At 34.0% G+C, this 23458-nt stretch overlaps 1 protein-coding gene across 5 annotated transcripts in view; it reads left to right on the forward strand.

Annotated features, from left to right (window-relative positions):
* EPHA7 (EPH receptor A7) overlaps nucleotides 1-23042 on the forward strand; it is a 168189-nt gene extending 145147 nt beyond the window's left edge. For 2 of the 5 annotated variants that reach the window (XM_053222461.1, XM_015067545.3), the window contains exons 8-17: nucleotides 2099-2207; nucleotides 2849-2904; nucleotides 6846-6959; nucleotides 8053-8238; nucleotides 8822-8883; nucleotides 10312-10521; nucleotides 11240-11389; nucleotides 18619-18812; nucleotides 20073-20228; nucleotides 22202-23042. In XM_053222461.1, coding sequence (XP_053078436.1) covers nucleotides 2099-2207; nucleotides 2849-2904; nucleotides 6846-6959; nucleotides 8053-8238; nucleotides 8822-8883; nucleotides 10312-10521; nucleotides 11240-11389; nucleotides 18619-18812; nucleotides 20073-20228; nucleotides 22202-22316 — 1352 coding nt within the window. In that variant the 3' untranslated portion in view covers nucleotides 22317-23042. Of the gene's footprint in view, nucleotides 1-2098; nucleotides 2208-2848; nucleotides 2905-5530; nucleotides 5841-6833; nucleotides 6960-8052; nucleotides 8239-8821; nucleotides 8884-10311; nucleotides 10522-11239; nucleotides 11390-18618; nucleotides 18813-20072; nucleotides 20229-22201 lie in introns of those variants that run through there. The other 3 variants (XM_015067544.3, XM_015067546.3, XM_015067548.3) reach the window with 2 other exon arrangements.
* The last annotated feature ends 416 nt before the right edge of the window (nucleotides 23043-23458 follow it).

The raw sequence follows: 23458 nt of genomic DNA on the forward strand, positions 1-23458 counted from the left end.
ATACAGTTCAGCGCTGGTGGAGTGCATGGCCCAATCCTATCAGAGTGCTAGGAAACAGTGATTCACTATGCTTGGAAGGAGGGCAAAAGAGATGCTGTCAAAGAGGTCACTGGAGCAGTGTTTGAATACAGAAATTAAAGAGATTATTCTATTGCATATATATCCTAAAATCCCTGTCTATTCAGAGTCAATACTGATGTTTTTACAATTTTGAAACCATGGTGTGGTGATTGTGACACTTACAAATTACTTTAAAATTTTATTACCCATGAAATAGATGAAAATATTAACCATAAATGTTGACTGTGGAAAGATTAAAGTGTGACCCTGACTATCTAGAAAAATGTATAAATATTCACAAATTCTAATCATCATTCAGTTTTCTCATTGGAGTTTTCTTTCTGAAGCTAAGGCAGAGCTGAGCCTAAGACAAGCAAAGAATTAGACCCAGGGGCACATGGATTGGATGGAAACAATTTCTACACATACGTGTATAATTTTTTCCTCCCTCATGAACAGAACTACTATATATATATATATATAGAGAGAGAGAGAGAGAGAGAGAGAGAGAGAGAGGAGAGAGAAAGATAAAATTGCTTTTTTTTTAAACCCAAATGAAAAAAAAATACTTCAAATCTTTTCTTTGTTGAATAATAGGCTGCAGTTCAGAAATCAAAGTCTAAAAGTTGTTTTCTTTTTCTTCTTCCTCCCGCCCCCACTTTGTTTAATTCCCTCAGGGAGTAAATCAGCAGGTGCTGAGTTAGGAAGTCTGTATACACCTTTGTTCGGAAACCATTACACCAGAGCTACCTCGCTGTTTTTTCAAACTAAGATCTATGTATAGTTAGCATAGGTATACAAAATTAAGAAATGAGTTGTCAAAAGGAAAATATAGATAAAACAGAGAAAAGCCAATCAGAAAAAACTTGACGCAGCCTATTGTGGCAAAACCTACTCTGCCTACATGTGATTTACCGCTCTGGAGACTCAGTCCCTTGCCACCACCAAGAAAGAGGAGTATTTTCCATCCTACCTCATATTAAAGATTGCAGCTGTTGACTGTTTCAGCAATAAGCAAACTATATTATCCTGACATTATATGTTAAATGGCATTTTGCAACTGGATCATTCATTGGAATATACATTTTGTTGCTTTTGTATTCCTTTGATTGTTTTATCAAGTCTGTAATAGTATTAGAAATATAATACTCTGGGGAAAATATGACAATTACGAATTCTCGTATAAGTAAAACTTTACTAATTTGGAAAAATGGAAGTGAGAAGGCCTTGTGACTTGAAGAATCGGAATCAGGCTGTTTTGAAGGACATGGAAACACACACTGTTCCCAAAGAGACTCTCAGAAAGTTCCGGCTGGGCTTGCCTTAAGAGGCATACAAGAATCACAGCATTGCACAGGAGGTTTTTGCAATTAGATAATACTAAACTGTTTTTTAAAGTACTCGTGCAATGTTTGCTCTTTCATAAATAGCCTACCTCCTCTGTAATCTTAAATTCTCAAATGTGTATATTGCATACTTTGTCAAATTAGAACAAATGATTCTGCTCATCTTTTTCCTAAATTATGATAGATTATAAATCCATGATGATTTACTATAATCTCATGATGATTTTTATTTTATATTGATGATATGAGAGATAAAGCACTTTTCTGCTTTGGAAAATGCAGAGTATATGTTTTGTTTCCTTTTTACATATCAGAAAAAGACACACAGAGATCAAATACTTTGCTGGGGAAAAAATGGAGATTTAATACAACTGTACATCAAAGATCTCTCTCTGTTGAGTTATAACTAAGTTTTCAACAACTAAGCAGGGGATAGCCATTCAATAAGGCATTTTGTGGGTGTCTTTTATAACTGAGGAATATAAAACAGATGAAAGTTTGTCCTTACCATGCCCTTAAAATGCAAAAAATAAACATTTATTGAAATCTATATCATTACAATGTAATGCATTTATTTAAGATTAGAGGTAAATTAAATAGCATAGATACCTCTTATTCATAAGATTTTGTTTACCCTCTCAAGTTCTTACATGGTATTGAGTGTTTCTGAGCCTCTTTTTCTCCGTTTACAGCAACAGCGGTCTCCAGTGAACAGAATCCCGTTATTATCATTGCTGTGGTTGCAGTGGCAGGGACCATCATTCTGGTGTTCATGGTCTTTGGCTTCATCATTGGAAGAAGGTAGAACACAGATTTGTTCTAATCTATAACACAGAATGTATTGATTTTTTAGAATTATGTCAGGCTATTACTTACTATTTAGTGTATTAGAATGTTAGATACTAAATGCAAACATTCTTTGGGATGAGATACTAAAGGTTAATAAATTTCCATTCTCCCAAGGTCAAATACAGTGTGAGCTTAATCATTCATTGCCTTTAGTTTAAGAGCAATGAGTACTGTAAGTGCTATTGGGTGTATTTTTATTGGTTACATTCAGCTAGGTTTTCATTATAAATACAGTAGATACCTAGGGAGAAATTCACTCTTTTAGTTAATGGTTTGTGGAAACCATTTAAAATCTGCTGTTGTCGTTGTTTTTCAGAAGAAAGTACAATTATTCACTCATTGATAGATCTAAATCTGTGAAGTATGTTCCTTCTACATTGTCTCACACCAAGACTTTATATTCTGTATGTTTTTTAATCATATTACTTACTATATTATTAATGAGTTCATAACTATGGGCAAGAAGTTTCTGCATGTTGTTTATTGCTCTAACTAGCAAGTAGTTAAAGAATTAAGGTATACTGTACTGAATTTTAAATATATAAAGTAAGATCATTGTTTGAGATCATCACAAATTTGATTTTTTTTCCTAGGCACTGTGGTTATAGCAAAGCTGACCAAGAAGGGGATGAAGAACTTTACTTTCATTGTAAGTGTTTGGCTTTTTTTTTTTTATTATTTGTACCCCAGTTAATACAGAGACCTGGTTGTTAGTATTGGCATGAATAAATTCCTAATGTATCATGCTTGAAAGTACCTAATGAACTCAAAGTGTTGCTTTAAAGCATTTGAACGAGATATTTAGAATGAAAATCATATGATGTGAATTTTGAAAACAAAATATATTCAGAAATTTAATGTCTCGTAAGAAATTTTAGTATAACTGCAGGATATTTAGCTGCTTTTATGTCACAGTTTTTCCTTTTGCAAACTTTGCCCAAGCGTTTCATACCATTCTAACAACAATCCATTAAATGTTGCATGGCCCATATTCTAGTGAAGGAATTCATTTAGAAGGATAGACCCTTTGTCCCACCCAATGAGTGATGCTACCATGACAGCCTAAGCTAAGGAGCCTTCTTCTCTTCAGCCACTATCTATACATTGTCTGATAGATGTTTCCCCAGATATAAATTGAATAATAGGATTGAATCCTCCAATTTTTTCTGTGGATTTTGGTTCCCTGATTCTTAAACATTCATTTTGGAAATCATATTCAGAAGAGGCCTTGGGAAACCAAAGAAAATAGATGCCCATCTGCATTAATTCTATTCCTATTGCAATGTGGATGGCAAGTGAAAAAATGAGAGCTATGCAAATAAATGTTATTCCTTCCTGTAGCCAAAGAAAAAACCTCACAATCATATGGTTTTAGTTCTAATGATTAATGATGTTCATATCCAAGTGCATCATTTTTATTTTTAATCCTTGGAAATATTAAAAAACAATTTCACTTATCATTTTTCTTGGTAGCATAGTCTTTACTAAGATTGCTCTTGGAGAAAAAAATTTTCTAATTTTCCCATGAGTTACACCTATTATTATGTTATTTATCAAATTATTATGCTAGTATCTAAGAAGATATTGTCATGTACCCATCCTAACGTCACAAAAAATGTATAAACATCAATCAAGAAAATGCATGGTTTAAAGACACAAATTGGGAGCACTATTATTATCGTTACTGTGATTCTCAGTGATGATAGTGCCACAGGCAGTTTATAGAGATACACAGAAAAAAACGGAGGGTACATTTTTTTCTCTTTTACAACAGGAGACAATATCTTTAACACTTCCCCAACAGAAAAGAGCGAGTTGAAACTTGAATGCCTAAACTTTTACAACTAGTTTTAAATGTTTGTAGAAGAGTAACATATAGTTCCTAAAATCCCCTATTCTACCCATTTGTGAACAATTTGATGACAGAATCATTTAATTTTACCTTCAACAGTTTGTCACTTTTCTTTCCTTTACTGAATACGTCCGAGACATCCCCAAATTATCAAATACGTTTTAGTTTCTTTGCCTTTAACTTTCAGGTTATGCAGAAGGTAAACTGAAATGTGACTTACCTGAAACATGTTGTATAGCCGTATGCTAAATTGTCATCACTCAGTTTTAATATTTTGATGCCATTTGCTTTTTTTACATTTGACATCGAGTTTGTAATTAGAAAAAATAGAGCTGCGTGTTTACTTGCTGACATAGACAAGATAAGCCTGATATATATATATATATATATATATATATATATATATATATATATAAACCGTTTCACCTCTAGAGAAAAATATCAATGGTGGTTTTAAGTTATTTAACACTCATGAGAAATGTCAATGAAATGTTAACACACAAAAAAGCTCATTCTCTTAAATTGAGAGAAACAAGAAACCAGAATATTCAGAAATGTGTCAACGTTTTCCTTATTTTAAAACATCCGTTTTAGATGAATAATGAAAAATTAAAGTGCACTTAGCAATATCCTACCCTAGTAAATCCTTGATATTTTTGAATCACCTTCTTTACAAAGGTATCTTTTCTTGTCATCTGATGACCAGGCACTTGATTTGATTTTATAGCTGTATCTAAAATACGTAAAGTACGACTCTATGGTCACCAGCTGTTTACAAGTTGGTGTCCTTTTATTTCTTTAGTATACAGACAATTTTCTTAGGTGCTAAGACACCAGATTGAATTTTTACAGAAACATGAAAGCAACCATTTAACTAGCTTTTAGAGCACTGAATTTAATAGAATGTCCAGTCATTTGTATCAGGCGCCCTCGACTCTCCATGGCCCCGAGTGCTACATTTAAAGATATAAACACAATGGAGAAGTTTAGTGAAGCAATTCCAATTTACATTTTGTTTCCTCCTACCATTTCTTCTAACAATGTCTTTGAATCCAAGCTGGGCAGTATTTCATGTTTTTATGCCAAAATTGCTCTGGCCTGTCAAAATGTTTTATGACAGCTTGAATAAAGAACCATCAGAGACCCATTTGAGATGCAGAAGGTTACCTCCAATCTAGCTCCCTTATCACAAAACAAAAACAAAACAAAACAAAACAAAAAAAAGAAAGAAAGAAAAAAAGAAAGAATGGAAAGGGAGAAGATGGCTCATTCTCCATCTGCCTGCCAATCTAGGAGGTTAACCTATTGTTTTCTTCCCTTCTCTCTTTTTCTCTTCCCCCCCTCTTCCCTGTACTCCTTCTTCTCTCTTTTCTCTTTCTATCCCCTCTCTCTTTTCTTCTTGTGTTTTTTTTTTCATGTTCAGCTTTAGTAACAAATGAGCATCTGTCAGTTTTATAAACTGCAACAATAATTGTTTAAGACAATCAATTTTGGATAAACAATCAACTACAGCAGAATAAATCAAGATTTTTAAATCCCATTTTCCTTTATACATTCTGCTTCTTTTTGTTTGTTATGTGTTTATTTTTTAAATATAGTTTTAATATAATGTGATGACATAAGCACAGTTAGGCTGCAGTGTAATACATAAATATATTGTTCTCAAAATAGTAAGATTTAATGAAAAGATTGTTCAGTGGCTTTGTTAAAACAATAAAGTTTTTTTGAGGATATAGTGTAATTCTTTTTATTGCATTAATATAACCAAATATATGCCTATCTATCTTATCTTTGTCTTTAACCAAATGATTAGATTTGGAATACATTATTGTAACTGAATTTGATTTAAAGTTGACATAGCATTATCTGTTACCTGCATGCTTCTGGGTGCATTTTAAGAAGATTTTAACTTTTAAGATGATTCTATGTTGTTTGAATTTTGACTACCTTTTCTGAGGCATATTGGCTACCTCCTTCCAGAGCCTTATATTTGAAAGTTCATAGAAACCATTCCTCTTTCAAATTGCTGTCATCCACGGTTAGCAGATCCCAGGAATATTGTAAATTTTCTAACTTTACTCTGCATTTTGTACATCTGGCCTCTATTGCCCTTCAAGGTGAAGATGAAACTGTGTCTTTAGTAGATTTCTCTCTGATTCTGTGATAGTGGTCCCTCACATCTTGTACTAATTTTATGTATATGTCAACGGTGGTTGGTCTTTACAAAAATAAATCAAAAGAATAAGTAAGATGTCTAAATGTTTTTTAATATTGCTGTCAGTGTAGTAGGCTACCTGTAAATGAAATGTCTTCTTTTCCCAGTGTATTAATTTGATTGATTGACTGACTGATAGATTTACAAATGTGTTTCCAAGTCCATTACAAACCTCAATATGGCTTGAACTATGCCATGATAGCAGTGAATTTAATTAAACCTCCAGTCTGATAAGAGTCATGTCAGAGAATTTTGGTGATGTCTTTTGTTGATTTACTGGAAAAGCAATTCAGTTAGTAACCTATGAGCTGGATCCTATGTTACCTATAGAAGCTTGCAGATAATACCTATACGCCAACAGACCGAAGTAGTCTGTTAAAACTGCTGTGAATCAGGTGATGTGGAAGCAAGTTCACTGTTCCAAGGAGCACTCTGCATAATGAAATTCCTGGGCTGACTGCACAATAAGTGCTTTGCTTCATCACAGTCATGCTTTCTTACATCATTACAGTTAAATTTCCAGGCACCAAAACCTACATTGACCCTGAAACCTATGAGGACCCAAATAGAGCTGTCCATCAATTCGCCAAGGAGCTAGATGCCTCCTGTATTAAAATTGAGCGTGTGATTGGTGCAGGTAAGGCTGTCGTAGCTTCCTTGTTCAGCTGTTCCATTTAGCCAGGATCGAAAGTCATACATCATAATGACAGGCAAATAATTATACCTCAAGTATAGAACTTTTGCATTCACCTGAACTGTTGGAAGCAATGAGGCTGTACTTGTTTATGAGATCTCAAGAAAAAAAATGAAAAAGAAGCATGTGGCACAGAAAATCTGTATATCTTTTGTCTTCTGTTGGATTTTTAAGATATTGCTCTACAATAAGTTACTTCACAATAGTTCTGGCCTGCTGTTTAAGAAATGACTTAGTATTTTTTTTTTAAATGAGAATGTTCCTGAATTTTGTTGGAATCTACATTTCCTCTTACTTGATTTGCCATCTTCCTTAAAGCTTTCACCTTTTTTGATCCTTTTTTTTTAACCTTTTTTTTTTCATGCGTTTGTAGGTATTAGTCAGCCATTTAATTCCATGCAGAAAATTAAGATGTGTGACTTATATAAAAAGAATATTATTTTCTACATATACAATATATATTTTTTACATGTGAATTTATTTATTTTTGAAAGAGACAGAGCATGAGTGGGGGAGGGGCAGAGAGGGAGGGAGAGAGAGAATCCCAAACAGGCTCCATACTTTCAGCTCAGAGCCCTATACTGGGCTTGAACTCATAAACCGTGAAATCATGACCTGGGCCGAGATCAAGAGTCGGATGCTTAACCAACTGAGCCACCCAGGGACCCCTGTATACAATATATTTTCATAGTAATTATACACTTTGGATTCAACTCTCTTAGATTTAGCAGTCCTAGTGCATACAAATTTCAGACTTTGAAATCTAAAAAATACTTGCTTCTCAAACCGTAAAAGCAATAGCAATGCTTAGAATTTGCAAATGCATCCTCATGCTTTAGCCGCCAGTGTACATTGTATCCTGTATTCAAATCTAAAGGTTGTTTCTAAAAACGTTTTTGTTAATCCAGTTAAAAAATCGTAGTTTGCGTAACAGATAGTTTAGCAAAGCTTAGAAGTGTTTTTAGTATTATGCATTTACTATGAACGAAGAAATATTTTTGAGATTAACATACACCTGCCTGTTCTATTACTTCAGGAGAATTTGGAGAAGTCTGCAGTGGTCGTCTGAAACTTCCAGGGAAAAGAGATGTTGCAGTAGCCATAAAAACCCTCAAAGTTGGTTACACAGAAAAACAAAGGAGAGACTTTTTATGTGAAGCAAGCATCATGGGTCAGTTTGACCACCCAAATGTCGTCCATTTGGAAGGGGTGGTTACACGAGGTAGATATTGATACCTTTCATTTATCAAGTGGACTGTCAGAAATTAGTGTTATTTTGTACCTAATTAAAAACTCAAATTATGAACCTGTTGCATATTCTAAATGAAGGTTTTTTTTTCTTGGAATATAATGGACTAAATTTTTCATTTATGTTACTACCTCTGAAGAAATCAGGATAAATGAAGGCAGGATTAGAGTTAAAGAATAAATCTGATAAACAGATTGACTGATATTTTCATTGAGCTTCAATGGCCATAAAAGTGACGCACTCTAAGTTTGTACATTTTATATAAAGTGTCATTTTCTCTGAGTTTTGTTCACAAAGTAGGAGTCAGAAGAACATACTGACTTTGTTCTTTAATTTCGTTAATCATAACCATCTTCCAAACAGATATTTAATAACTGAGCTTAGCAGCAGCACTGGGACGTTAGAAACACTCACAGCTCACCCATTCAGCCTTTCAGAAGAGCACCGTGTATTTTATTGAGGGTGAGAATGGGAATAAGCCTGAAGTTTAGGTTATGGCTCCTTAAGATACACTTTTTTTGATACATATATATATATTTTTTTTTTTTGATTTTAGGGAAACCAGTCATGATAGTAATAGAATTCATGGAAAATGGAGCCCTAGATGCATTTCTCAGGGTAAGTAACAAAAAAATTATCCTACCGTTAAATGCATTATCCATATTACAACTATCATGTTGACTATTGTGCACAGCATAAACCATAAACATTGTAAACTTTAACAGATCAGAAAATTGCCTTAAAAAAACAGATTAAATTAAAGATCAGAATCCTGGTCTGGATTGAACTAGAACTTTTTGAGCACATAAGTGATAAAGTGTAGTTTGAACCTGAAACCCTTTACTCTGAATACATGGTGTAGAGTAACATTTTACTTTTCAGTACAATTATAAATTAAATACAAAAATAATACAGAGAAGACTAAAAAGTGAGATAACCGTTCAGTAATTGGCATGATGATCCCAATTCTGCCCTGTGGAACCATTTCTGTTATATCACTGTGTGAACAATGAGTGTAAAAGATAGAATTACTAACATTTTTAAAATTAATAATGTGTGATTATTTTTGTGATAATTCTAAATACATAAGCATGCATATTTTTTGCTCTGAGACTTTTCACCTAAGGATATAAACACGTTAACAGTTTTCTAAATGACAAGGAGAAAGTAATCTAAAGAATAAGAGGACATGGAATGTGATCATACATAATCTGCAGTGATACACTCAACTCAAATTTATAAGAAATCAGAAGATTTAGAGAAATTTTTATTTATGTATAACTATCAACTCTTGGGAATAAAGCATCACCTGGAAAGGTTATCAACTCAAATCAATATCCTCATGCACTGTATTTATAATTCAGTTGGAGAAATCTGTGAGTTAAAAATGGGTTAGAAATATATGGTTGCCAGTCTGGTTGCAAAGAGCTCTCGATCCCATTTGCTGGCACATCTGTTTTAGAGAATCTTTGTTGCAAGTAATGTTCCTACCGATAACAAAACAGGGAAAAATATAAAAAGCAAACAAAGTCAGCCAGCATCATCATTTCCTACTTCTTAGTTTCTCTTCACCTTTAATCAAAAAATGTCTCCTTTCTCTTTTTTATCATTTGGAGAAAATAAATCTTAATACATATGTTCATCCCCTTATACATTTCTAGATTACTTATATAATATTTTAGCAAGTGGAAAAACACTTAGTTGTCAAAGATAGTATTTTTGGATATTCCATTCTCTACCTTCGCCTCAAAAATCAGTGCATACTTTTGGATCTGTGTAACCTGATGCTATTTTCAAGCAATAAAAATAACATATCAATGTAAATAACTAAACAATTATCAAAAGTCTATTTTGTATTATTTGGCTGTCCGTTGAATCAACACTTGTTTTTTTTTTTTTTTACAAATGTCTATATTTCACACATGTCTATATTCTATAGATAATATAATAATTCTTATAGTAAATCACCAGCGTGCAGACATTTTTAATGGTAATTTTTCCCTTTGAAAGTAGAGTTAAAGGGTGTTTATTCTTGTCTTCCTGTAGAAACACGACGGGCAATTTACAGTCATTCAGTTAGTAGGAATGCTGAGAGGAATTGCTGCTGGAATGAGATATTTGGCCGATATGGGATATGTTCACAGAGACCTTGCAGCTCGCAATATTCTTGTCAACAGCAATCTTGTTTGCAAAGTGTCAGATTTCGGCCTGTCCCGGGTTATAGAGGATGATCCAGAAGCTGTCTATACAACGACTGTAAGGAAAAGTCCCTTACTGCACCTCTTCATATTCCCGAGATTTTCCTACCAAGAAAGCAGGACTTAATAATACAAAGCTACACAGTGGAAAAGACGCAAATAGATCTCAGCTTTTTGTTGTTGCTGGTTTTCTTTTTTCCTTTTGGAGGAACTGTCGTTATGTTTCCACTCTACATACAGACTGAGAAGAAGTGAGATAAGAATGGCAACATGCTTCTCTTATAGCAGGGTGTTCATATACATAACATTCGGTTTTATACAATAACATCTAGTTGCTAGCTCTCATAATTGTAGCAGAGAAATATAGTCCCATTTTAAATAAATAGATTTTAACAGAATATTAACTATGCTAATTCTTAAAACTTTTGTGAAATTAGCAGAAAGGAAAATACATGAGGATTTAGTTGAAGTCCCCATATTTCATTCCATTTTAATAGTTATGTTGCCTAATTTGTCATTGTCTTTTGACTAGACTCATGGCCTAAGACCACCTAAGGGCCCATTAAATTGAGTCGCCTTAAAAATGAAAACTTGTAATGACATTTTAAAAACAGATTAGTAACTTTAAATACACTTAGAGAGATTCAAGATGGATAGATGTGATACTGCTGAATTGCTAACCAAATATACAAATGTTTAACTGTAGCTTTATAGCTCTGCTATAAATGATTTATAAGTTATTATGCATATTTAAAATTTCAATTTCTTTATAACAGGGTGGAAAAATTCCAGTAAGGTGGACAGCACCTGAAGCCATCCAGTACCGGAAATTCACATCAGCCAGTGATGTATGGAGCTATGGAATAGTTATGTGGGAAGTTATGTCTTATGGAGAGAGACCTTATTGGGACATGTCAAATCAAGATGTAGGTGTTACACTATTTAAACAAAAAGGATTTCATACATTAATATCCATTGTTATTGGAACATGTTGGTAACGAATGGCTCATAAGAAGAAAGTTTTATAGAATTATAAAAATATGACTGCTGAGTTTTCACAATTATTCCCACAAAAATTACCATAAATTAGTGGTTCAATTAACTTCACTTTGAAGATCGTCTTTCCTTTTTTTGAAAATATGCTCTCAGTAGATACAAAGGATATGTCCACTATCTTTTTCCTGAATAATGATAATGATGCTGTACTTGTAGAACTGTAGTGGGAAAGTCACCTGAGTAAAGGAGTCATTTGCAGAGGGGAGGAAGGGAGCCTGTGTTTTATTTTGTCTTTGAAGCTTATCTTTCTTTTTCTTTTAATGTTCTCAGAAAATCTGTTTAACATGTCTACTGTTGGTTGATTTGATTAAATTTTAATTTCATGAGACAAACTAAATCTTATGCTCAACGCTGGTAGGTGTTCCATGGTGATATTTTAGAATCTAATCACAATGGGAGTACTTTTGGAAATTCCTAAAAACTTCGTACTTGTTAAATATGTTGGTCCAACCTACTGAAAATGTGAGTGCAATCTAGATGAAAGTAGAGCAAGTATAAAATCTAGGAAGGTACCCTGGATTTGAGCTAGCAGCCTGGAGAAGACTTTGGCCATAGCTAGTGAGAGAATTTTCCAAAGAGGCATATTGGACGGTCCAGAAGCTAAAACTTAGCCAAGTGTGTGGAGACCAACCAAATAGATTCCCGGTCCTAGAACAGAGCTGTGCACACTGGTAGTGATTTGATATGCAGATTAAGTTGGGGCAAATTGATGAAAGGCTTTTATGAAGGAGTTTAGAAATGGTACAAATGCATGTTCATGAAGAGTAAAGAAATACGTGGTGCTTGAGGAAAGTCTGTATCGCCATTAAAAGACGGATGTGACCAGCAAACTGAAATAGTCAGTTCTCGAAGTACTATAAACATGGACAGCAATAGAAGGTGACTAAAATTAAAATCGAGTTATTTTTCAAAAATAGGTCATGAACATTGTTACATAAAATCAGCATTTTGGATTTAAATTTTAGAATTTACCATATCAAACTCCTATGGTCTTAAAACTTGTAGATAGTTATTTTTTGACACCTGAAATCAGATTGTTTGTTGGTGAGGTTGTTTTCAGTAAATCTTCCCACAAATTTCTGAATGAACTGCAAAGTTCACAGCCTGACGAGGTGACGTTTTTAAGTCATTTAAATCTTTTGGTGTTTTGAACTGAGGGATGACATGAAACTTTTTTGTTTTTTTGGTTTTGGTTTTGGTTTTCCAAAGATAAAAGTCTAAATGATGAGTCTGTTTGGCAGAGGCAAAGTTGTTAATATTTGACAGGACTCAGTGTCAAAGATTTCATGGACTGTCAAAATGTGGGCAAACAAATCCTTGGGGCAGAGAAAGAGAAATATTTACATTCCCCAGACACTCAGTGGAGTTTCATTTCTTTTGACACCTTCCTTCTGTACTAGATTCAAACATAAAGGGAATGACAGGAATATAAGATGACTTAAATTCAAAGTTCACTTAACTTCTGAAAACAAGTAATAGAAAGGGTGAAGAAGAAAAGAAAATCTTCAATGTTAATTTTCAGAATTCCTTAAATATTGTTTGTCTTTCCTGAAAATGAAATGTGAAAATATATAATTAGTAGAACAAGAAATAATAAATATTTGTACTGATCAAATTAAATTATTATGTCTACAGTGACATTTACTTCCAACCTAGAACATTTAACACCAAGTTTCTTCTTTTTTGTAATTTTGAAGGTCTGAATTATAAATCATACACCAGTTTGTATAATAGTAAGGGATTACCTATACATCTCAGTTTTATAGTGAAATTTATATTACTATTCTTCTTATAGGGTAATATTCGTTATTTTATACTTAATGTTGTTAAAGTGCTATGAGCAATTATATGTATACATTTCAAAATGCAAATGTTGAAAAAAATGAATAATTCAAAATAATGAATTTCATTCTGGCAAAAAATTCCCTAGATAAAAGCTTTTTTACTTGAAATCTCTGGTAGGAGTTCATGGAAAGACTGAGGAGTTCTGACAATCCCCTGACACATATGAAAATTCTGTAAGTGTGTGAATAGATAGTGGGAAGTTTGCTTTCAACAGATCTTCATAGATATTAATTTTTTAATTAGTTTAGTTTCATTTATTAAGTGAATTAATTAACTTTACATTGTTCAAACTTAGTTCCTAGTAATTTGTCAGGGATTTTAGAAAGCCTTCGAATTTCAAATGCCTTGGATTTTAGAAGGCTTTTGATAAGACATCGCAAGAACAAGATGTAAATTGATGGTTACATTTGTAAACAAATCCCCCAAATTCCAGGCTGAATGCTCAATAAAGGGAAGTGTCTGTGATCACTCTGAACAGACAAGGGTATTATAGAAGTCAGTGAGGTAGATAGTTTCCAGAAGGCTTTATCTGCATCCTAGACAGGGCAATGAGCAAGAAAAACTTGGGAAAAGATAGTATGTATGTGTATGACGATACCCATATCCAAACAGGGTATCACTTGATTAACACTTGAATGGATTCTTACTGTATTTTGACATACTTACAGCTTTCTTGAATTTTCACTGCAATGGAAGCAGTTAGAATTTAGTTATTTGCTATTACAATTGAGAGTGAATGTCCCAAAGAAATTTCTAATTTTCAGTCTTAAAAATCTGCAGATGTTTAGCCCTTTCCATAATAGCTTTTCAAAGAAAGTTCTTTATATATGTACATTCAGTCAAACATAATAAATATTACAGAAATTAAAAATATTCTTCTTTGGCATTCACAACAGCTGCGTTTTAATTAAATGTATGTCTCAATTAGTTCAAATAGTTACCCTCATATTTTGACGTTCTTTAGGTAGATTACATTTTTTCTGTTTATAGTACTAAACAAAGTCATTTCTTTTCACTTTAAGCTAAGCTAATGCATTGTTAGTTTAACTAGTAGGTAATCATAAAGATGGTAAAGAAAAATTAAGTTTCCATAAAGATATTGGACATAAAGATAAATTCTTAAAGTAGGTCATTGAAAGACATTTAAGAGCTTCAAAAATATAATAATACACTTTAACTAAATTTGCTCTCAGTTAAATTGTGAGCCTTCAACTTTCCCTTTTGAAAGTCACCACTAATTTATGACTTTGTATTTTTTATGTTACAATAGAAACAAAATTGTGATTGTTTTGGTAAAACTTTGCCATAATCCCATACTTGGGGTCCAAAATATTTAATTGCATGAACTGTGGGTCATACATTATTGTGAGGTTAATGGAATGGAGATGAGCATGAGCAAAGAGCAGAAGTCCTTCATGTTAGATCCCATTTTGAGTTATTACCAGCCCATTATCATGGGGTCATTCTGTGTTCTTTTTCCTCTAATTACAATGGTCATACCCTAATAATACTGAAACACTTCGCAGCAAGCAACTTTTGTTTTTATTTCCAAGTATTTCTTTACAGTATATACTAAAGCCATGCTTCCTATTATATCCCAGTGGTCTTTTATAAATGTCATTTACCCATCACTTCCTATGAATCCAGGACCTATCTAGAATTAGAAATTGCTTAATGTTTTTCTTTTTTCTTTTATTAGAATATTAAGGCTAGATCTGGACAGGTAAATCCCTGTCCAACGGGTTTCTAGAAATTTCACAAAAAGATCTTCTAAATGAATTCTGTGAATAATAACATAATGCTCTAAGAAGTGTAAGTTTAACCATTTTACCCATGTGCCTTGTTGTTTACAAACATGAATAACTATTTGCAGAAAGTACTTCTTGCTTTCCCAATTGGAAGTAAAATGCAGCTAACCAAATACAAACTGCAGAATTTCTAGATTCAGTGTGTGCCTGAATCACCCCTCATCATCAGGTTTACCCTCAAAGGGTATGTATGCTTGGATTATGCCAGCCTATGCTCTGTAGAAGGTTCCCAGCAATTATCATTAGTGCTCCCATAGGTAGGTGCATGATTGTTAATGGGAACGTTAGGTTCCCAAAGTCCATTCCCAATCGAGAACACCTCTTATTTTAAATTCTATACTTAGCTGCTATTCCTTTAAAAATGTATCCACCACTGTATCTATCTTTGAAAGCCATATGTTTCATTTTATGCTGAAATAAATGTTTTCCTGCCATAATAATAGAGTATGAACTTCCTATAATGCAAAAGGACAACTGTAGAGGTTCATTAACTCATTCCTGTTAGAGCCATTTAATGGTATTATGTTCATTGGCACAAAGACTTAAATACATATTGTGCTCAGAGATGAAGAATTCTAAATGTTTTTATGAAGGCTTGGAGAGCTGCTGAGGAATATTAATGTCAGGAGGATTGTGATCAGATTTAGATTTATACTTTATTTTATGTTTTAATTTTATTTTTAAGTAACCTCTACATCCAATCTGGGGCTCGAACTTACAACCCCAAGATCAAGAGTTGCATGCTCCATGGCTGAGCCAGCCAGGTGCCCCTAGATTTGCATCTTAAAAGAGTATTTAGAGGGAAAGAACAAAGGAAAGATCACTCTATGTGCATTGTTACTTTCTAGACATCTGAAGACAAATTACAAGCAGGGATATTGTTAGAAGGTGATGGAAAATAAATAAGGATTGCACTAATGTTATGAGCATGGGAACTTGTCCTGCCAAATCAGAAAGATACTGCTTCTGTTCAACCTCAAATATAAGCAACCTCAAATATAAGTAAAGCCACTCTTTTCCCAATTAAAAAAATGCCTCTCAATTGTATTATTTAGTCATTTTGAATACATTAAATTTTAGAAGTTGTTTATTTACTTATTCACAATTTAAGTCACTATTTAAATAACTTAACGGAGCTTTCCAAAGTACATTATTTTTACTTGCATTTAAGTTTTGTAACATAGAGCCCCATTGAATCCAAGTATAGGGCTGTCGCTGGAATGTTATACAGAGCCATGGAAAATTCTTTGCATTTAATACAGTTTTTTTTTAATTTAATTTCTCCTATAATTATATATTTGTGATCTTTACAGAGTTACCATTGTGTTTGTTTGTGTGATGTAAAGCTTTCTGAAGTTTGGGGTATTTTAGAGGACTGCTTACAAGATACACAACTTTTGTAGCAATGGGATCATAAACAAGGACACTTTTAAAATTCTGTCCTTTGTCCTTCATTGGCATTCAATACCAACACTGATTAAGGTCACTTAAGTATAAGGATTTTTTCTCCATCATTGTTATTCAAACTAAAGTACTTCTCTTATTTGAACATGTATGCATTTAAGAAGGAGCATCATCAGAAAGTGGTGACTAATTTGCTGTACATAGAAGGAATCTACAACTGTTCTCACGTCAGCTTTCTGGGTGTGATGACTGGAAAGGCCATTAATTGATTAGTAAAAGGTTTTAGGGAAGGCGAGAAATTCAATTATAAATAGAGTATGAGATGCTTATAGAAAATTCAGTTGAAGACATCTAGTAAACTGATGTATAGGATATATAACATAGTATTCAGGGGAGAATTTCAACTAAGAATTGTACCTTAAAAAATAAAAAAAAAAAAGAATTGTACCTTACAATATTTTTCAAAAATTGCTATTATTAGGTTAATCTATTTACCTTTTAAATTTGATCAATTTGCATATAGATATTTTTCTTAAAGTGTACTTTTTTTTTCCTATACAAAGGATTCTCTGTAGAACTTGTTGATGCCAGCTACTTTATTCATTCCATCTGCAACCTTTTACATTTTAATGTGTTATTCTGGAATGTCAACAAGCATCTTAGGGATATGTTTCCCTACAAATATTGTTAATCAATATTTCTCTTTTTTTTAAAGTTTATTTACTTATTTTGAGAGAGAGAGAGAGAGAGAGAGTGCAAGCATGGGAGGGGCAGAGAGAGGTAGACAGAGAATCTCAAGCAGGCTCTACAGTGTCATCGCGGAGCCCTATGCAGGGCTTGAACCCACCAACTGCTGGATCATGACCTGAGCTGAAACCAAGAGTCGGAAGCCTAACCGACTGAGCCCCTCAGGCACCCATGTTAATCAACATTTCTTAAAGCCAGCTTTTGTCTGCCTACTTTTGCCTTTATTTTCTTCAGAAACCCAAGGTTTCCTCTGTTTTTTCCAGAGTCACTTTTTTCTTACATTTCTACTGCTATTATATCAGTCAGTATCAAAAATGATTTGTTAATTCCCCTTGATATTATTCTAATGTTTTACAAGTCCCTCTTATTTGTGTTGTTTGCCTTGGTAATTATTTTCCTGTGCTGCTGAGATTTGTAACAGTTTCTGGCTTTTAGCGTCAAATCTTGCTTTCCATATAAACAAACAAACAATAAGTCTGAATAATAAACTTTTAGACTTTTTGATTGCCATGTACCAATGTTTATGGAGACTTATTTTTCATGAACATTCAAAGCTTGTTATAGTGTTTAGGCTGTTATTAGATAGTGTATTAGCACTATCACATACAGTGATGTGCTAGTAAAAGTTTAACAACCAGCACTCTGGGAAAGCACTAACTTGTAGGCTTCCCCGATTTCCTGGTGTAACCCTTCTCCCATCCTCTTCCCCAAAGCTGATTTCAGTCTTCCAGTGTGAGGTCACTAAACTTGGAGTTGGAAAGTGATGCAGTCACCTTTATGAACCACTGTATGCTATTCGCTCCAGCACACCACTATATAACACTATATATTTCATAAGTATATAGGCTCCATGATATTTAAAGTGATAGTGTGCTTGGTAATATTTTCTATCATAGTACATTCTGCATTTTGATATCTTGTTTGAAAGTGTCATTTGAACTCTGCAAAAAGTGACACTTTTGGGGGTTAAATTCGGGGTAACTGAGACCTTCCTCTTACAACTTGAAGAATTCATAGATTAATAGACAAATATGTACATGTACAGCTATATACAAGTAAAATGGTTTCATAACATATTGCAGAATTAACTAGGAAGTGTCATGATATCGTGCTCTTCATGCACCCCTTGATAACATATTTAAGGTTCATAGATGTTTGGGGAAAAATATGTCTTTTGTAATGCTTCAAGATGTGCTTCAATCTTATCTGGATAAATCACTTTGCCTACTGAACAATTCATTTTATTATCATTGAGCCTCAATTAGTAATATTTTTAATGTCCCTTTGGCTATTAGGTTATAAAAGCAATAGAAGAAGGTTATCGTTTACCAGCACCCATGGACTGCCCGGCTGGCCTTCACCAGTTGATGCTGGATTGTTGGCAAAAGGAACGTGCTGAAAGGCCAAAATTTGAACAGATAGTTGGAATTCTAGATAAAATGATTCGAAACCCAAATAGTCTGAAAACACCCCTGGGAACTTGTAGTAGGTAAGAAATACCTAAGGGAATGGACTCTGGGAGACATTCAAATACTCACTTAAACCTTCTGTCTCCTCAGTCCTAACCCAATGGCAAATTGACACTTGTGTTAAACTATATAATCCATGTTAAATTTATTGTGTTTACCAAAGTCTTTATTTTTTCTTTTCAGATATCTGGCTTACCTTAATTAACTAGTGTTTAAAGGGACCTATTGTTATTGCCTTTTGTTTTTCTTAAAAGTTATGGTAGATATCGTTGGCCATCATTTTAGAAGACTTTCTAAACTGGAATTTTGTGATCAGGTGGTGTTCCACATTTTCAAATCATCGTTAGTATTATGTGGGATTTTATTACTAGTGCTTTACTTTTTTGCATAATATATTTTCTTGTTTTGCTTTAAGCTATTTAGTAAAATGATTCTATGAAGTTAAGGTTTATGAAAGTAATTCAATACATGATTAAAGAGGTGTACTCATTAAAAAGAGTCCGAAGCACTCCATGCATTCTTTGTGCTTGGCTTACTCCATTGAAGGTGTATTAGAAATTAATAAGCTTTAGCTTCTGAGTCATGCTGATGCTCTTGTCTGTACTGGTCATTAAGCCCTTGTGGAGGTATATGAGCTCACTAGGCACTACAAGGGTGCCATTAGTACGGAGAACACATAATGTTCTCAATAACACCACGTGGTCTGAACAAGTTAGTCCACAACCAAATGTGCTTCCTTTACTCCCAGTTACTTTTGGAGAAACAAATGAATAAAGAAATGTGTGCTGATTACAAATACTGTTAGCTGTACTTTTAGAAGTACATGGAAGATGCAATGGTGGTCGTCAAATCCAACCAAAATGTAAATTGTGGATTTTGTAGTTACTGGGCAACCTTTACACATTAGATTTTTTTATTTTTTTTAATGTTGATTTATTTATTTTGAGAAAGAGAGGGATGGGGAATGAACTGGGGAGGGGCAGAGAGAGAGAATCCCAAGCAGGCATCACGCTGTCAGTGCAGAACCTGAGATGGGGCTCGATCCCACAAACCGTGAGATCGTGGCCTGAGCCGAAACCAGGAGTCACACACTCGACTGACTGAGCCACCCACATGCCCCTACACATTAGATTTTCGTTAGCGTATCTGTTTATTTTTTACTACAACATCAATTAGAATATGTAATTTTATTCTTTTACCCTTATTTTTTTATGAGCCAAGACATTCTTCCTTTAGTAGTTCATGAAAAAAATTTGCTTTTCTGTTTCATTCTTATCTAGGCCAATAAGCCCTCTTTTGGATCAAAACACTCCTGACTTTACTACCTTTTGTTCAGTTGGAGAATGGCTACAGGCTATTAAGATGGAAAGATATAAAGATAACTTCACGGCAGCTGGCTACAACTCCCTTGAATCTGTGGCCAGGATGACTATTGAGTAAGTTGAAACTCACAAAATTCTATTTAATCATTTATTAAGTACATTCCAAGCTTTATACATCAGGTCATTGTCCATAAATTACAGAGGTTGTAAACCCCAAAATCAGAGAGAAAATCATCTCTTTAATAAGTGTCCACTATATGCCAGGTATTATGCTAAATAGACCTTTGAACTTACAGTGTATTCTTAAACTCTCACAGCAATAATTTTATTATGTCAATAGCTTTATACACAGCAAGGTGCAGGCTCAGAGAATTTAAATATTTTTCCTAAACTGACTCAAGTAGTAAGTGGTAGCTAATTTGTCTCCATAGCCAGTATTCTAAGCCCCACAGAGTGAGCCTCTTTCCTTAACCATGTATCATTTAGGTGCCTGTTCACTGAGGAAACTTCCTCCATTGGAAAAGAGGATTTCTTTCACCATGTTTGCATGACATGAAAAACTCAAAGCTTCATACCCAATACCACATCCACTTTGACATCCAATATGATCACTTTCTGAAGAGGTCAAAGGAGGCTTAATTCAGTTAACTGTAACTAAGAATTTAACCTATGTTTTGGAAGATGTGTGATTGATTCATTTTTTTAAGTTCATTTATTTATTTTGAAAGAGACAGAGAGCACGAGTGGGAGAGGGGCAGAGGGAGAGAGAGAGAATTCCAAGCAGGCTCCACACTGCCAGCGCCGAGCCCGACATGGAGCTCAAACTCATGAAACCATAAGATCATGACCTGAGCTGAAACCAAGAGTTGGATGCTTAACCAACTGAGCCACCCAGGTGCCCCCATTTTTTTAACCCAAAGAATGACAATAAAGCAATTTTTAAAATTGCTATGAACTGAAAGTAAAAAGAACAAATTTTCCTTTCTGGCTCCCACACTGATTATGTGGTCTTAGGAAATCCACTTACTATCTCTGAACTTCAGCTTCATGTGCTGCAGCGTAAGTCTTATGGGCAATGAGGTTCCTCTCGGCCAACGTGTTTCAAAATGGGAAACAATTATCAAGGATCTGTTAGTGGATCCAGTTTGTGAACTGCTGTGCAAAGGGTTTCACGTTTTTCAGATGACAAGGCCAGCAATCAGCTACTCTTTTCTGGCGTGCCGGGAGGTGGCACCCACGTGAATTTAAGCATGTGCGTGCTGTCTTGTTGTGTTTACTCCTAGTTACCATGTGGGTAGAGCTGGCATAATTACACCTTCTCTCTCCAAAGAAATCTACTTCCCTGAAAAATGATGTTTCTCAAAGTTTTCTTGGACCCCTACTATGAAATACTGGAGTATTGTACTGTTGCTATATTTTAGCTGCTTGCAAATACCTAACTAAGCTCAGTCCTTCTGGCTATTAGGAAAGGTAAAAGTACATACACAGACACAGTATATATCAAATTTAAACTATTTAACATAGATATTGCACATTTTAGAAAATAATTTTTTTTTCTAAAATGTAGGCAAATGATTAAACTGAAATGGAGTTGAGTATACAATCAATAATATGCACAGAATCTCCACTTGATAATTAAACTCAGGATAAATCTTTTGTGATCATTGACGATTCTTGATTTACTAGACCTCAAAATGTTTACATTCATCCTCCATCCTACTGTAACAATTAAAAATTTTGAACTTCGCTCAGGTTCAAGAATACAGCATTTCAAATAACATTTCCTAATCTTAAGTTAATAATAATTTTAATACTGTGATAATTTCTGGTACAAAGTTTCAAATCAGGTTAAAGACAACCTGTGGCAAATCAAGAGCCGGAGAAGTTAAGTTCTTAGGAAGGACCATGCCGATGAAGTTTGCCAGTCAGACCCGCTGCGGGGATATGATCATAATACCCAAGACCACTAAGATAAGATCTGTTTGCCTACAATAAACAGATGTTTTAATTAAAGAGCTGATGACAGTTTAGTACCAAATCCACTCTGTGAAAGGTAACTAATAAAAAAATGCATTTGTCTTTTTCAGGGATGTGATGAGTTTAGGGATCACACTGGTTGGCCATCAAAAGAAAATCATGAGCAGCATTCAGACTATGAGAGCACAAATGCTCCATTTACATGGAACTGGCATCCAAGTGTGATTAGCGTTTCTCCCTTACGAGGGAGATCACGGACTGCGAGAGAACAGTACTGGCCTTCGGGATATGCATAAGAAATGCTGCTAGAAGACAGTTGATGTCCTGGGTCCTTCCTACAGTGAAGAGAAGATTTAAGAAGCACCTACAGACTTGAACTCCTAAGTGCCACCAGTACACATAAAAAGGGAATTTAGGATCCACCCCTGGTGGCCAGGAAAACAGCAGTGACAATAAACAAAGTACTACCTGAAAACATCCAAACACCTTGAGCTCTCTAACCTCCTTTTTATCTTATAGACTTTTTAAAATGTACATAAAGAATTTAAGAAAGAATATATTTGTCAAATAAATTCATGATCTTATTGTTAAAATCAATGAAATATTTTCCTTAAATATGTGATTTCAGACGATTCCTTTTTAAGATCATTTGTGTTTATTCTTCATAAGGACTTTGTTTTAGAAAGTTGTTTATAGCTTTGGACCTTTTTAGTGTTAATCTATGACACATTACTACACTGGGTACCTTTGAAAGAATCCAAAATTAAAAACAAAAACAAAAACAAAACAAAACCATAGCATGATTGAAGATATATCTCCATCAGAACATTGGTATCCTTTTTTGTGCCATTTTATTTTGTTTAATTAGTGCTGTTTTGATATCGTTTGCTAATTGGCAGGTAGTCAAGAAAACGCAAGTTGCCAAGAGCTCTGGTATTTTTTAAAAAGAAATTTTTTTGTAAAGATCAGACAACACACTATCTTTTCAATGAAAAAAGCAATAATGATCCATAAATACTATAAGGCACTTTTAACAGATTGTTTATAGAGTGATTTTACTAGACAGAATTTAATGAAAAAATTCAAGTTGTAGGTTTATGACTATAAAAAAAAAAGAGGCGCTTCATCTAAAGAGTGTGGGTGAAGGCAAGTCTCTGAGAGCAAGAACTATCCAGTGTTATCTAAAATTTAATCTGAGCACATCGAGATTTTTTTCAATGTTGAGACATTAGGAAATTTAGGAGAAATAGTTGACATATATTTTATATCCTATTCTGTTTAATGCAGTCCAAACACAAAAAGAAAGGAGTAAGTTTTATATTAGAACTCGGAAGCATGAGAAAAGGGGCAGTTCACATTTTCACCTT

This window comes from Acinonyx jubatus, chromosome B2, assembly GCF_027475565.1.
Source record: "Acinonyx jubatus isolate Ajub_Pintada_27869175 chromosome B2, VMU_Ajub_asm_v1.0, whole genome shotgun sequence".
NCBI classification, from domain to species: Eukaryota; Metazoa; Chordata; class Mammalia; order Carnivora; family Felidae; genus Acinonyx; species Acinonyx jubatus.